This window comes from Solanum tuberosum, unplaced genomic scaffold (genome assembly GCF_000226075.1).
Source record: "Solanum tuberosum cultivar DM 1-3 516 R44 unplaced genomic scaffold, SolTub_3.0 scf00039, whole genome shotgun sequence".
NCBI classification, from domain to species: domain Eukaryota; kingdom Viridiplantae; phylum Streptophyta; class Magnoliopsida; order Solanales; family Solanaceae; genus Solanum; species Solanum tuberosum.
The window spans coordinates 1,559,206-1,574,718 of NW_006238968.1; the positions used below are offsets into that span (position 1 = coordinate 1,559,206).

General features: G+C 27.3%; 1 protein-coding gene across 1 annotated transcript; it reads right to left on the reverse strand.

Moving 5' to 3' along the window:
- Positions 1 to 215: 215 nt before the first annotated feature.
- Positions 216 to 3,723, reverse strand: LOC102578946 (probable caffeoyl-CoA O-methyltransferase At4g26220). The gene is made up of 5 exons (XM_006343278.2): positions 3,597 to 3,723; positions 2,762 to 2,841; positions 1,855 to 1,999; positions 871 to 1,002; positions 216 to 676 (listed from the first exon to the last, which is right to left on the reverse strand). Exons 1-5 carry the CDS (start codon positions 3,654 to 3,656, stop codon positions 389 to 391), a joined length of 705 nt encoding a protein of 234 aa, XP_006343340.1. The 5' UTR covers positions 3,657 to 3,723; the 3' UTR covers positions 216 to 388.
- Positions 3,724 to 15,513: the final 11,790 nt, after the last annotated feature.

Genomic DNA, 15,513 nt, shown 5'->3' on the forward strand with positions numbered 1-15,513 from the left:
TTGTTACGTAACAATGAAAACCCCCATTTTATGGAACAACCAATTTGGTGTGTTTCCATTGTTACTTAATTTATTTTTCCAATTATATCTTTACAGAATATTTCATAATACTATTTTATCCTTTACCTTAGAGTGTTATTTAATTCTAATCAAACTTCCTACCCTAGAATAATTAAGGATATTTTAGTAAATTTATAAATTACAATACAATACGATACAGTCAAATCAAACAATAAAAATGTTATTAAAAACAACAAACAATACAGTCTTGTATAGGTCTCTTAGGGGTACCACAAATAAAAGAAAAAAATAGTCTTGTATCAACCATACAATAGAGTACAATACAATACATTATGAAACAATGGGTAACAATGATCCAAACAGAGTGTTAGAGTCGCCAGCAAATGGTGATTCCGTCACCTAAAGGGACTTGAGAAATTTGAACTCGATCATCATTAGCTAGAAACTTGTTAAATTCAATGCTGTAAAACCTAGTTGGTTTCAATTCTTCCTTAACAAACTCTTCTGGCATAGCAACTGTCCCTAACCATAGTGTGTTATCATACACTATTATACCACCAACTTTCACCAATTGCAATAATCTTTCATGGTACTTTTGGTAATTAACTTTGTCAGCATCAACAAAAGCAAAATCAAAACTTCCTCTATTTGCATCCTACAACAAATTAAAGCAAATAACATAATGCATAAGCAAAGGTTTAAAGTAGATCACAATAGAATATGTTATTCATTAAAAATGTGTTACTCCCTATTCCCCAATTTATGTGACATATTTTGTTTTTCGAGAGTCAAACAGTTTAAGTTTGATCGAGAATTTGATATATTACCTCTATTATATAGAGTACTTACATCTTTCAAAAGTTCATCAAGGGCTGATAATGCTTGAGACTGTATGAAGTTTATTTTGTGTTCAACTCCAGCTTTTTTTATAACTGGCAATCCCATCTCATATGTATCCTTGTTCATGTCTATAGCTGTAATCTGCATCCACATTATATTAATTCCTTCATAAGTTAGATGTAACTAAATTAATATAAATATATATTTACTTTGTTTGTTTCAATTTGTTTGTCTTGATATGAAATTTAAGAAAAGACTAAATTCCTAAATAACCATTTAAACTTGGCACAATTTAAAAATTAGACATTTAAACTTAATCAATGATCAAATTGACAATTCAAGTTGGCAAGAATATGTCTTATAGACAGTGACAAGGCTCGAGAAGGTGGACAATCCTTCAGTGAAGACCTAACGAGAGGCTAAATTCAAACACACCCAAAATCCACAGGAATCGTACGGAGTTTGAAATATAAAAAGTAAACATACGAAAATTCTAAAGGAGGTTCAACATTATTATATACACATAAAAAATATTTTTAATGATATATAAATAATATAATTTTTCACCAAAAGAGACTCGAATGATGAACCACTCGACCCTTGCTAGTTCTATCACTGCTCATAATATAAATACTCAAAGTTGACATGAAATATTGCAATTGTATTTTGGCACTTGAATGGCTCAAATCATGATTTTTTGGTTTTTTTCCCTCTAAAAATTTGTATATTTATAGCTGGTTTGACCAGGCATATTAAAAAAAGAAAAGTAATTTGTTAAGATTTTGAAAGAAAATAAGTATTTTAAAAATAATAGAAACTATTTTTCACAAATTAAAAAAGATTCTTTAAAAGTACTTTTGAGAAAAGTACATTAACAAGAACTTCCAAAAAAATTGATCACATACTAGTTATAGCTAGAAATATTATTTTAAAATTTATTAGCTAAACAAATTAAAGCGAAGAAAATATTATTTAAAAGTGAGATGAACTAGCCTTGCCATCTTGAGGAATTGTAAGTGCTGTAAGGAGCAAAGAATATCCAGTGAAGACTCCAATTTCAATAGTGTTTTTAGCATTTATCAGTTTCTGAAGTAGAGCTATTAGTTGGCCAGCATCTGGTGAAGTTGACATCAGACTCCTGTATTAGCCGCGGTCAAGTCAGAAATTTTAATAAGGTGGAAAGTAAAAAAATCTTCTTAATCACATTTTATTATAGTAACATTATCATTAATTTTTATTTGAATAACGATACAAACTTTTTTTTAATAAACTAGCAAACATTTTTACTTTTTAAATATTTTTCGAATTGAAGTAGGATAAGCATATATTCTTTGGTTTTAAAGTTTAAAAAAAAAAGGGTGAACAACAACTTTATTTATCAACGTATCTAAATAAAAATCAATGATGTGTTACTATGATCTTATATATAAGATTTATATTATCAGTTTTAAAATGGTATGAAATTATTTCATTGTTATTAATAAAATGACATTAAGAACAATAAAAATTACTTCTCACTTTTTTATTAGTTAAAGAAATTTTAATAGAAAAAAGTTAGGAAAAAGAATTTTAAAAAAATAATATTTTTATCCGAAAAATAATGTGTTTATAAAGGAAAAAAAACATGTTTATCATGAAAAAGACATTTTTGACCTAATTAAGTAACAATAAAGATATTTTGGGATAAATTTTTAATAGGAAAACTATTTGAATTCAACTTCGTATAGATTAAGAACATTTTAAACCTTTTTTTATATAATATTTACATATGAAATTAAAATTTCGTCAAATAGGATAATTTTTCAACAAAATATGTCTAAATTAATTTTGCACTCTAGAAATTAAGGGCAAAAATGATATTAATTAACAATTATAAAAGCCAATAAAAAATGAAAATTACTGTGGATGATTTGCAGTTATAACTCTGATCTCTTTGAGAAGCTCTGGCTCCCTTGGGTACACACTAGTCTCCAATACATACTTGCATTATCACAACATAAAATATACATATATTAATGGATAAAATTATAACTTAACAAAAGAAAAAAATAAAAATACACATAAGAGTAACAATTAATTAGTAAATTTGTTTGTCCGGAAATTTTAATTAACTTAGTTAATTGATTATTTGAATGTTTACCTTATTGATTCAGACTTGTAATTTCCTTCCCTAAACCTAATTGTATCTAATTTTGACTTCATATATAGTTTAAGAAAATCTTATGATTTTAAACTAAAAAATTATAAATATATTAAAATATACTTTAATTTTATAATTTTAGTCATGCCAGATGAGAAGTTGAAATTAAATTAAAAAAATTAAATTAGGGGTAGAAAAAAATGGAAAAAAAATTACTACACGAAGAATTGAATCTTCATCAGCAAAATAAAAATTTATTAATTCCGACTTGTAATTTCCTTCCCTAACCCTTTTTTTAATCTGATTTTAACTTCGCACATATACATAAATATTTTTTAATTTTATGATTTCAGACCTGTCAGGTAAGAAATTGAAATTAAAATTAAATTAGGGGTAGAAAAAAATGGAAAAAGGGATCACAACACGAAGAATCAAATCATCATCAACAAAACAAAAATTTAGATAGTCAATCAACAAAAACATTAGAAGATTATCAAAAATAATTGTAATGAAAAAAAATACAATTTTCTTTTTAGAAAAATAATAATAAATCAAACAAATTAAAATGAAAAAGTAATAACAAGTAATTAGATACCTCAAACAATTCTCGAGTCTGCAAGAGTCCCTTTGAGCCGGCGGAGTTTGAAAGCGCCATTTCTTCTGTCTAAAATGGAAAAAAATAATCCCTTTTTGTTATTACTACTTTTGTAGAGACAAATAAAAAGGAATATTTATATTATTAGCATTACTTTTAAGAAAGTCATTTTTTGAAAAATGAAAAGATTCTTTCGATATTTCCAAAGTTATGACCATATATATTCTCTTCGTTTAAAAATGAATTATCTAATTTAATTTAGAAAAAATCTTTTTGATCAGAAAATTTGGTCAGAATTTGATTAAAATGCGTTTTTGAATATTTTTTATCTTTTAACTTTAATACCTTTTAATTAAAAAATGATAAAAATTCAGTTTATTTTCAAATAAAAAGAATATTATATACTTTTTAAATTTCTGGCCAAATTTTCTGGTCATTTAGCATTATCCATTAATTTAATACGGAGTTTGAATAAATAAATAATATTTTTTAATCTTGTTGCCTTACATAAAATTATAGTCATTTTATTTCGTGATTTTAAACATGCCACCTGAAATATTGAAATTAATTTTTTTCCTTAAAAGGAAATGATTCATTCTCTTATGCTAACAAACTAAAAAAGAAAATAAGTAATTATTTTTTAGACTTAATTAATTTTTAAATATTCATAACAAAAAAGATTATTTTGCCACGGTCTTCTTAGTCCAAAGCAGGCCAGGCATTTGTCATATCTTGACACAGAGATGAAGTTTGAATTTTAATTTTATAAATTTTAAAATTTATAATAATAAAATAATTTTTAATGATGATAATTAAAATTGAAATTTAATAATTATATATATCTTAATAATTTTATTAATATAAATATGTTATTTATTAAATTTGATCGAATTCATATGCAACCTACTCCTAACCACCTACTGCAATTATTTGGAGGCTTTTTCGAGTATTGAGGGACCAAAGCACCACAACATAGAAAAGCATCTTCTGTCATAATCAAGAAATATAAAAGTATTCAAAATGACTCAAATAGAAGCCATTTGAAAGGAATAAGATCATTTTTCTTTAAGTTTTTCATATATGTTAGCCCATAAATATTCTAATGATATGATTTTTAGATGGTTTTTGGTAAAATCTTTATGGAATCCTTCGTAGAAAATTGGGGAGCAGTATGTGAAACTTCACCATTTTTTGCACATATTTTGAGCATTTAGGAGCTATTTTGCAAAAGTTAGATGACTTTCTACGTTCTTTCGTGTGGACGTTATGAATATTTTGGTGATATGACTTCAGGCTAATAATTTTACAAAATATTTACGGAGCTCTCCGTAGGGAGTTGGGGAAGTAGTACGTGAGACTCACCATTTTTAACACATATTTTGGGCATTTAGGAGCACCATTATACAGGAATTAGGCGATTTTTCCAGTCTTTTGTGTGTGTTGGCCCATGAATATTTTTGTGATATGGCTTTCAGACGGTGTTTTGGCCAATCATTTACTGTAAGAAGTAGGGCGAGCATTACGTGAAGCCTCACCATTTTTTTCCACATATTTTGGGCATGAAGGAGCCATTGTATAGAAATTTGACGATTTTCTCAGTTTTTCATGTGCGTTAGCTCATGAATATTTTGGTGATATGTCTTCCTAACAACATTTTAGCAAAATCTTTAAGGAACCTTCCGTATAGAGTTAGGAGAGCAGTATGTGAGACCTCACCATTTTAAGCACATAATTTGGACATTGAGGAGCCATTATACATGAATCAGACGATTTTCTCAGTTTTCATGTGTGTTAGCCCATGAAGATTCTGGTGATATGGCTTCCGAACGATTTTTTTGGCTAAACCTTTATGAAACACTCTGTAGGGAGTTGGAGGAGCAGTATGTGAAGACCTCACCAGTTTTTGTACATATTTTGAACATTTAGGAGTCATTTTAAAGGAATTAAGCGATTTTCTCAATTTTTCATGTGTGTTATTAGCCCATGAATATTTTGATGATAAGACTTCTAAACAGTTTTTTTTTGTAAAATATTTGTGGAACCCTTCGTAGGGAGTTTGGGGAGCATTATGTGAAGTCTCACCATTTTTCACATATTTTGATCACTTAGGAGCATTTTACAGGACTTAGACGATTTTCTCAGTTTTTGTGTGTGTTAATCCATGAATATTTTTGTGATATGGGTTCTGGACGGTTTTTTTGGCAAAACCTTTATGAAACCCTTTGTAGGGAGTTGGGGGAGCAATATGTGAAGACCTCACCAGGTTTGGTACATATTTTGAACATTTAGGAGTCATTTTAAAGGAATTAGGCGATTTTCTCAATTTTTCGTGTGTGTTATTAGCCCATGAATATTTTGGTGATAAGACTTCTGAACAATTTTTTTTGTAAAATATTTGTGGAACCCTTCGTAGGGAGTTTGGGAAGCATTACGTGAACTCTATCCATTTTTCACATATTTTGATCACTTGTGAGCATTTTACAGGAATTAGGCGATTTTCTCAGTTTTTGTGTGTGTTAATCTATGAATATTTTTGTGATATGGCTTTCGGACGATTTTGTTGCAAAAACTTTGTGGAACCCTCTGTAGGAAATCATGGGAGTAGTACGTGAAGCCTCACCATTTTTTTCCACATATTTTTGGCATTTAGAGTCATTTTACAGGAATTAGGTGATTTCTTAGTTTTTTCGTGTGTGTGTTAGCCCATAAATATTTTGATGATATGGCTTCTAGACGGTTTTTTTGCAAAACCTTCATGGATCCCTCCGTAGGGAGTTGGGGGAGTTATACGTGAAGCATCACTATTTTTTGCACATATTTTGAGCATTTAGAAGCCATATCACCGGAATTAGGCAATTTTCTAAGTTTTTGGTGTATATTAGTCCATGAATAAGTTTGAATAATTTATCTATGGATAATGCTAAATGGCCAGAAAATTTGGCCAGAATTTGACCAGAATTTTTAAAAGTCTATATTTTTATTTTAAAATAAACTGATCTATTTTCCATTTTTTAATTAAAAGGTATTAAAATTAAAAGGGTAAAAATGTTTTGAAAGGTAAAATAACATAGTGTGAACAGTGGCGGAGCTAGAATTTTCAATAAGGGGGTTCAAAATCTACAAAAATAGACACACGAAGTAGCCGAAAGGGTTCGACATCTACTATATATACAAAAATAATTATTTTAACCATATATAAATCATATAATTTTCTGTAAGGTGGCTCCGCCATTGAGTGTGAAATATGTTATTTTACCATTTTGATCAAATTCTGACCAAATTTTCTGACCAAAAGAGTTTTTCCTTTATCTATATAAAAAAAAAATCTGGCCAAAAGGATTTTTTCCAACTATTTTTAACTGAAGCCAAAGTTGATTAACCAGACCAAAAAAGTTACCGTATTTGAATTTTATAAATAACACATCTATACACGTTTAAAATGACGTGACATCTATATAATTTTAGATCCGCCTTTGTTTTCAGTAATGTGCATTTATTGAATTTGCTTGTGCTAACTGCGTTTGTTTTAGAACTTTAGATATTGTTTAAATTAAATCAACAAAAAGGGTGATATTTTTATTTTTATTTTTATTTTTTATTTTTCACACGTCTCTCAATAATTATCTTAAATATTTTTTCACATATTCAGATGAAAATTCTTAATCTAAAGGGAGTTATAGTTTAAAGGATAACATAAACATTCAATGATTTAGATATGAAAACATAAAATAATACTCTCTTCACATCTCAATTCATGTGGCACGATGTAACTAGAGACAAAATTTAAGAAGAATTTAAAAAAAAAACAATTGTGGTAAATAACTTTATTAAAGAAAAAATGATAATTTAAAGTTAAATTATTTTTTAATTATATAAAAAGCTCATTCCTTTTTGAAATAGGTTAAATTTTTCTATATAAATTAAAATAATGAAAATAATGTTTTAGGGGATTTTATCCTATTGATCACTCTTTTTGTATAAATATATATATACTCCGATCATTATGTTAGTTGTGGCTGTGGGAAAGCCACTCTTCATTTGTAAATACTTTTAAAAATAAAATACACTTTTAAGTTTTATAGCTTTAAGTTAAAGATATACTAAATATATCAAAATGATAATTTTATGATAATTAAAATGGAATAAAAAAAAATAGAACAAATAAAAAGATATTATATACGTCATTTTATATTTACTATACAATCCTGCACGTCTTTCTTAGAAAAATATTTCACCAAATTATGATGTACGAAGACAATTTTATAATGCCTTAATTAATAATGCCTCAATATTTGAAGGGTAAAAATAAATTCAGAATTTATTTTTTTATAAATCTATTTTCAAGATTTTTAATAGTATTATACTTTATGAATGTATATCAATTATTTATTATAATTTTTGTAAATTTCTACACAATTTTATATTTTATATTGAAAAATGAAAATACTGAATTCAAATAAACTCGGAATTTAACCATATATAAGATCTAAGTCAGTGCACATGGTTATGAGATGCGATATGTTAGCCAGTGCACATGCCCATAATAATATAAGATGCCTATTAACAACTATACTGTCACTAAAGCCATGTAGTTGCCATTTCAATAAATATTAAATCCTTTGTTTTTATCGGTGGTGGAAATAGAATTTTCACTAAAACAGTCATTTCATTACTCGATATATACTTATAAAAAGAAATAATAAAGAAAAAAGACGATCATATGTAAAAATATACTTTGTGTGCAGATCGCACCTCAATAAATATGATGCAAACAGTGTAGCAATTTAAATTTGTAATCTATTAGTCATACAAAAACAATTTATTAATAGTTGCTCTAAGACTTCCCTTTTATAAAAACTTGAAGAAACACTAGGTTATGATCAAGTGTTTAGAGAGAAACTTGAAGATATAATTTATAGTGGAATTAAGGTCATAGATTAACTAGCATATAATTACACACAATTGAGAAGATTAAAGTTACACACAAAACAAATAAAAAAGTAGAATTTTGGTAGATCCTTGTTGTTATTAATGAGACCAAGTTGGTAAGAAGTAATTAGTAGAATCATAATTGTAGTTTAAATTATGAAAAGTGTGAGTTTCCTACTAGTTTCCTTTATTCTTTAGGTTTTGGGAGATATTATTTTTCCATATATGCTCACTAGGTGTGCCTATATATTGGTTGAGATTATTTACTTGCAAGTTTATGCACCTACATTGAGAATTTGTACAAACAGAGGCGGATTCAGGAAGTTTTGAAAGTTTTGGGGTCATTTTGTGCAAATAGAATAAACGGGTTGGTTTCTTTGATTTTGAGCTACAATTCATTTTTTCAATTTATATTGACAATTAGATCAAGTATGTATATTTAGTAATGTTCTCTTTTAGATATTATGAAATTAAAGATATTTAAGTGGTCCAAGTTTTAGGATAAGAGGTTTCTTTCTCTAAAAAATTAGAACTTGTATAAATCGTCTAATATCGTTACCTCAATATATTCATAATTCATTACCTTTATGTGTTGTTCAAAATATATGGTTGAGGAAGAATTAAAAAATCACAATTTCAACCCAGTCATGTTTACTTAGTGCAAACGTTGGTGAAAGATCTAAGTAACTCATTAAATTTTAAAAACTCTCAAGTCTTAACATAATAATATCTATCATTTTTAAAACTTACATTTTTAATTTTATTTTTACTATTCAAGTGTATTTTTATTAATATTAATGCAAAGTTTTATATATATAAAGTTTCAACCGAATCGAACGTGATGACACCCTTACCTTATTTGTTTATTAAGCATTATTGTAGGTTTTTCTCTAAGAGAATTTTTTTTTAAAAAAAATTAGGCTAAGAGATTAGCTTGGAGGTAGTAGCTACAGTTGTGTTTATTTAATATTGTTAATTAGTAACTAGAAATTTTTAGTCTAGCTCTTAGGTTATAATATATTAAAGAATCTTTTTAATCGAAACTGCTTATTGTTTTATGTGATGTTTTTGTAATAGAAATTTCTGAAGTAGATTGGAATTTTTACTCCCTGAGCAAAGAAGATTTCTATATAAACTCATGTGTTATTTACTTTTCGTACTTCACATATTGTACAAGTTGGTTGGATCGGACTTGTACTAAGAACCTGGTTATTAGTACTTAATGTCCAACTTTTTGAGTGTTTTAGTAGGCAAAATTTTAATAGGTCGAAAAACTATTAAATATTGTTGCTTATTTAATTTTGTGTTTGATATATATGCAAAAAATATAATTCTAAAATTATTTATATATAATTTAGACAAATGTTATGAAAGGTGGAGGTTGGGTGGTGAAGGTGACTGGTGGGGATGAAAGCTACGTGAAAATCATATTCCTCAATTTTAAGTAATTTATTTTTACAAAGAAAATATTTTTCAGAATTTTGATCAAACAAATTACATGAGAGAATCAGAAATCGTGAAATTCAAAAAAGTCAATACATCCTTAATACTCTCTTTAATAGGGTCCTTCATATTTTCTAGGCCCGAGGAACAATGATAATGAAGATGTATTACGGCCTTGATCTCCTGTGCTATCAATTTAAACTTATTTTTCTGCAATTGATGTTATGAATTAGTCTCACTCTTCATACTAACAACTTTACAATATTTTTCTCCGTATCAAACACACTCATATATAATCTCCACTCAATCATGGCTACAAAAAAAATACTATCATTATTTTTCCTACTTAATTCTATTAAGACAACCAACGTTTTTGTAGTTGTGGAATATATCTCAATATAATAGAGTTAATTATATATAACTAGTTGCAACACCATCTTCTTGAATAGTTTACATGTTGAAAATAGATAATTATTCTCATAATATATAATCTCACTTTTCAAGTATTCAAGAGTTGCCCAATATAGCTTTTGTGGTTTAAACAAAGGGAGTCACGCCAACTAAGTAAAATATTTAGCAGTAATAATATAATTACTGTCATATTATATTTAGCGATAATAATATATATGAATATTCATAATCAACATTCTATATAATATCACTAAAGGTTTTAGCGGGGCAATGGCATTAACTCAATTGCTGCTAAATAATTTTATGATAATAGATATTATCCCTAAAAAGAAAATTTATTTTCATTAAATATCTCTTTTTATAGTGTGTTCGATATGCCAAACTTTTTTTAGATTGTGATCGGTATGATGGAAAATATTTTCTAAAAAATTAAATGGGTTGCTGCTTTTTTTGTGTGTGGGTTTGGTATGTATGCAAAAAGTATGATCCACAAAGTTATTTTATATAAAGGCTTAAGTCATCCACGACCCCTTAAAGTTGTCCGCATATTTCATTTAGACATCTTAACTAGGACTATTACCTATTGAACACTTAAATTGTTCAAAAAATTACCTATTAAACACAAAATGTTGATATGGCAAAAGAAGTGTTTTTCACTTCCTATGGGAGCGTGAAAGTTTTTGAAATACTGTTTTATTTTTATTTTTTCCAAAAAAACTTACACTTTTTCTTCTTTAATTGACACTTGGCATTTAAATAAATTAAAATAATTTTTAAATATTTTAAAAAAATAATAATTCTTAATTCAAAAAAGAAAGAGCACCCCTACCCCCTTCAAGTCATCTTCTTCTCCAAATTTAAATTTTCAAAGACAACTAAAGAATTTCCATTTTTTTTTTGTTTTTTTTCTTTTTCTATTTCTTTTCAATATCCATAAAAAAAAAACTGAATCAAGTAACTGAATTTGCAAGAAAAATAATGAAAGTAGATTTTTGAACATTGGGATAAAAAAAGTAAGTCGACGTTCCATTTCCAGTTATGGTCACCTTCGAATAAATATTACCATTCCGAGAAAATTGTAAACTCACTAAACTTATCAAAAACAATATCAAATAATTCGCTAAATTAATTTAGGTCCTCTTGATTTCTCCTTACAATCGATTTCAAGATGATTAACCATTAGCAAACTTCCTTTATTCATCACTCTTGTACCAACTCTTTGAATATCTTTTTCTATCACGTATTAGGAATGAAAAATAATTTTTCATAAAATTAAGTTGGGTCCTTTTGATTTTTCTTTGCAATCGATTTCTGGATGAGTAACCATTGACAAACTTCTTCATCACTATTGTATCAATCTCTTTGAATATCTTTCTCTCTCACATATTAGGAATACAAAATAATTTTTTTTTAAAATCGAATCTGCAAGTAATCTGCAGTGAAGGTTTTTGTATGTTTGAGAAAAAAAATTGATGAGAAGAAGATGAAGAAGAAAGGGGGGTTGGGTAGGGTGGGGTTGAGTAAAATGGGTTGTCATTTCATTTATTTTTTTATTAAGAAATAGATATAAAATTTATTTGAAATAATTTTCATTCTTTTTAACATAAAAAAAAAAATCTATAGTTGTTGGGGTCAAGTGACACGTGTCATCTTTTAATTAGTCATTTTTGCCACGTCATAGCAAGTGTATCACACACACTTTACCTTTTTTACTGATTATAAAAAAAGGTCTAATAGGAACATGTTTTAGATAGATAAAAGTGTTCAATAGGTACTAGTCCTAGTTGAGGTATCTAAGTGAATTATGCGGACAACTTTAAGGGGCCGCAGATGACTTAAGCCTTATATAAATTAGACAAATGTTATGAGTGGTGGGGGTGTAGAGTGGTGGGGATGGAAGCTACGAGGGTGTGGGTAAAGATGAACTGATGAAATGTGTTGGAGGATTGGGAAGATACAAATGCCTTTTGCAAAACTTGTTTTCCATACGCCTATTAAGGAAATTTATTTCCCCGATTTTATGCAACTTATTTTCATGAAAAAGGGTATTTTTCATAATCTTAATCAAACATGAGAAAATTGAAAATTGTGAAATTCAAGAGAGTCAATGTTTCCTTGATGTTCTTTTTAATAGGATCGCCTTATATTTCTCTTAACCTAATTATTCAACTCCTAATTCCTATGGAAGATGACGATGGAGATGTATTGCAACCTTGATCTTCCATTCATCAACTCGAACCTCATTTTTCTGCGATAATATTACGAATTAACCTAATTCTTCATGCCAACATTCTTTGCAATGTTTTTCATCCTACCAAACACACCAATAATTTCTACTCAATCATGGCTAAAATACTATCATTATTTTTCATAATTCTATTATGACAACCAACGTTTTTGTGGTTGTGGAATTGAACACAATATAATAGAATTCATATATACCTATTTTCAACGCCATCTTCTTGAATAGCTTACATGTTGAAAATACATAATTATTATCATAATATATTTATATATATATATATGAGTTACCCAATATGCTTATACAAAGGTTAGTTTCGATATGTCAATATTTTCATGTTCAATTGATTAAATATTTTAATAAAAGAATTGTTAAAAATAAACAAAATAATTTCTTAAAGCAGGAAAAACAAATTTCACTAGTGACATTTCATATTAATTGCATCCTTTCACCCTCATAGCTCCTATCCTCCATCACGCCCACACTCTTACCCCCCCCCCCCCCCCACCCCCCCCCCCCCCCTCCCCCCCCCCCCCCCGCACCCGTCTCACCTCTGTCTCTTATCGTATTTAATTAGATTATATACAAATATTTTAAGAATAACATTTTATTTATGTATCGAATATAAGAAATTCACGTATTTTTTTAAATAAATATTTTTCTTCGTACCGAACATTCTCAAAGGGAAAAATAACATGACAAACAAGAAAAAAAAAGAAGAGAAAATCTTGTATAAAAGACAAATAAAGATGGAAAAAGTTATAACCAATCAGTATAGTACTTATTATTTTAATTAATTAAATCTCTCCTGATTCTGCTGCAGAAGTGGGACTTAAAATAAAATTAGGAGTCAATATTGCAATTAGCTGTATTAATCATTATTATCACTTTTAATTAGGGAATCATTAGCACGTCAATAAACCACTCGTGCACAACTAATTACATCTGTCAATTCAATACTTATTTAAATAAAATTAATGTGATTGGATCTCTGTTTGTTTAGATCTCAAATATATAATTATTTCAATAATATGGATATATGTTCATAAATAATAAGTACAAGGACTACGTAATTAACTAGTAAGTAACAAATTACAGTTTTACTAAGATAATATTTTTCTCTAACCCCAACTTGGACCATTAAAAAATATCATTAATTTCGATAAGATAATAAGATAATATATTTTCAGAAGACCCCTATATAAATATATGATCCCAACTCCCATTAATACTATAAATTAAAATTCTTTAAAATTATAAAATATCTAAGACAATTAGTGAAATATGATTCTAGTGTTTATTGTTTTTCTAGTTAAAATTTAATTCTAGTTGAAATTAAACTCATCTCTAACTTTTTTTATTGCAACCAAAAATTTCAGTGTTGTCTTCCCGAATTACACCAAAAAATTGTGAAGAATTTTAGATGCGATAAGTGATTCATTATGCGTAATTGGTTCCAAAGGTTGTATCGTCTTTAACTTCATCATCAACATTGTTTTCTCCGGTGGTATCCACAATTTCTTCTAATTAAGCTCTTGAACTCTAAACATGTATCATTTTTTTCACCCAAGTAATCTAACATGTTATTGACATCCATTTTATTGTGGTAACCGAGATTATTAATCCTGACCTCAAATTTATTAATGTCATTTTCATAAGGGGGTTCATTTAAATTCTTTGAGGCTTCATCCCAAACGATGTGATCAAAATTGATCTTTATTGAATCTCAAAAATACTCTTTAAGTAATAAATATTAATTTATAAATTAAATTATATCTCTATAAAATAATAATATTTTATAATTCTAATAATATTAATACTATATAAAAAATAAATATATATTTTTAATATAATAAACAAATAAAGTGGACGGAAGGAGTAATAAATTGAATGAGTGGCGAAAGCTAAATAATTGTAAAGAAATTATTAAATTTATTCCATAAAACTTATTTATTTATTAATAAATGAGGCACAAAAAATCATGTTTCTGATAACGAGACAAAGAATTCTAAAAAAAAATTAACTTGAACAAAAATAATCATAAATAAGAAAAAAATTTAATGTACATAAATGATGACATGAAGACAGGATTGAGTAAATATACTCCCACTGTTTCCTTTTAGTTGTTCAATTTCGACTTTTTATTTGTTCCTTTTTATTTTCTCTGTCTCTAATTATTTGTTCACTTTTTTAATGGTCCCTAATTATTTATTCATTTTGACAAATCAAGAAAAAATATTTTTTTTTCTATTATATCCTCAATTACTTACTTTGAAAAAATTTAGAACTTCTTAAAAATCTTAAGTTTTTAATTCACCCACTTCATAATTAATAGGGGTAAAATGGTAAACTCACTATGTCAATCATTGTTTTTTAATATGTGTGTCAATTCAAAAGTGGACAAGTAATTAGAGACAGAGGGAATACTTGTTATTTTTAACAAATCAAGAAAAGATAATATATTTTTACCTATTAAACTCTTAATTTATTTAGAGAGTTAAATGTTTTTGTAAAAGATAGAACGTTTTTGAGTAAATTGATTTGAAATTCTATCAATTTATTTTTAAATTTAATATATTCCCTTTGTCCAATAATAGTTGTCCGATATTAACTTGGCACACCCTTTGAGAAATAATAAATAATAGGAGTAATATTACTATTTATCCTTTGACTTTATTAAAAATAATAAGTAAAAGTGATTTTTTTTTTAAAAATAATGGACAATTAAAAGTAACCAGAGGAAGTAATTAAGAGAAATAAGTTCTCCATAATTCACGGACTACCTGCATAACCATAACTAAATTAAAGAATAAAAGCATTCTATAATGCTAAAAATTAAAGACAAAAATTATACGAGAGCAATAATAACAATACATGATAATGCGATAATGG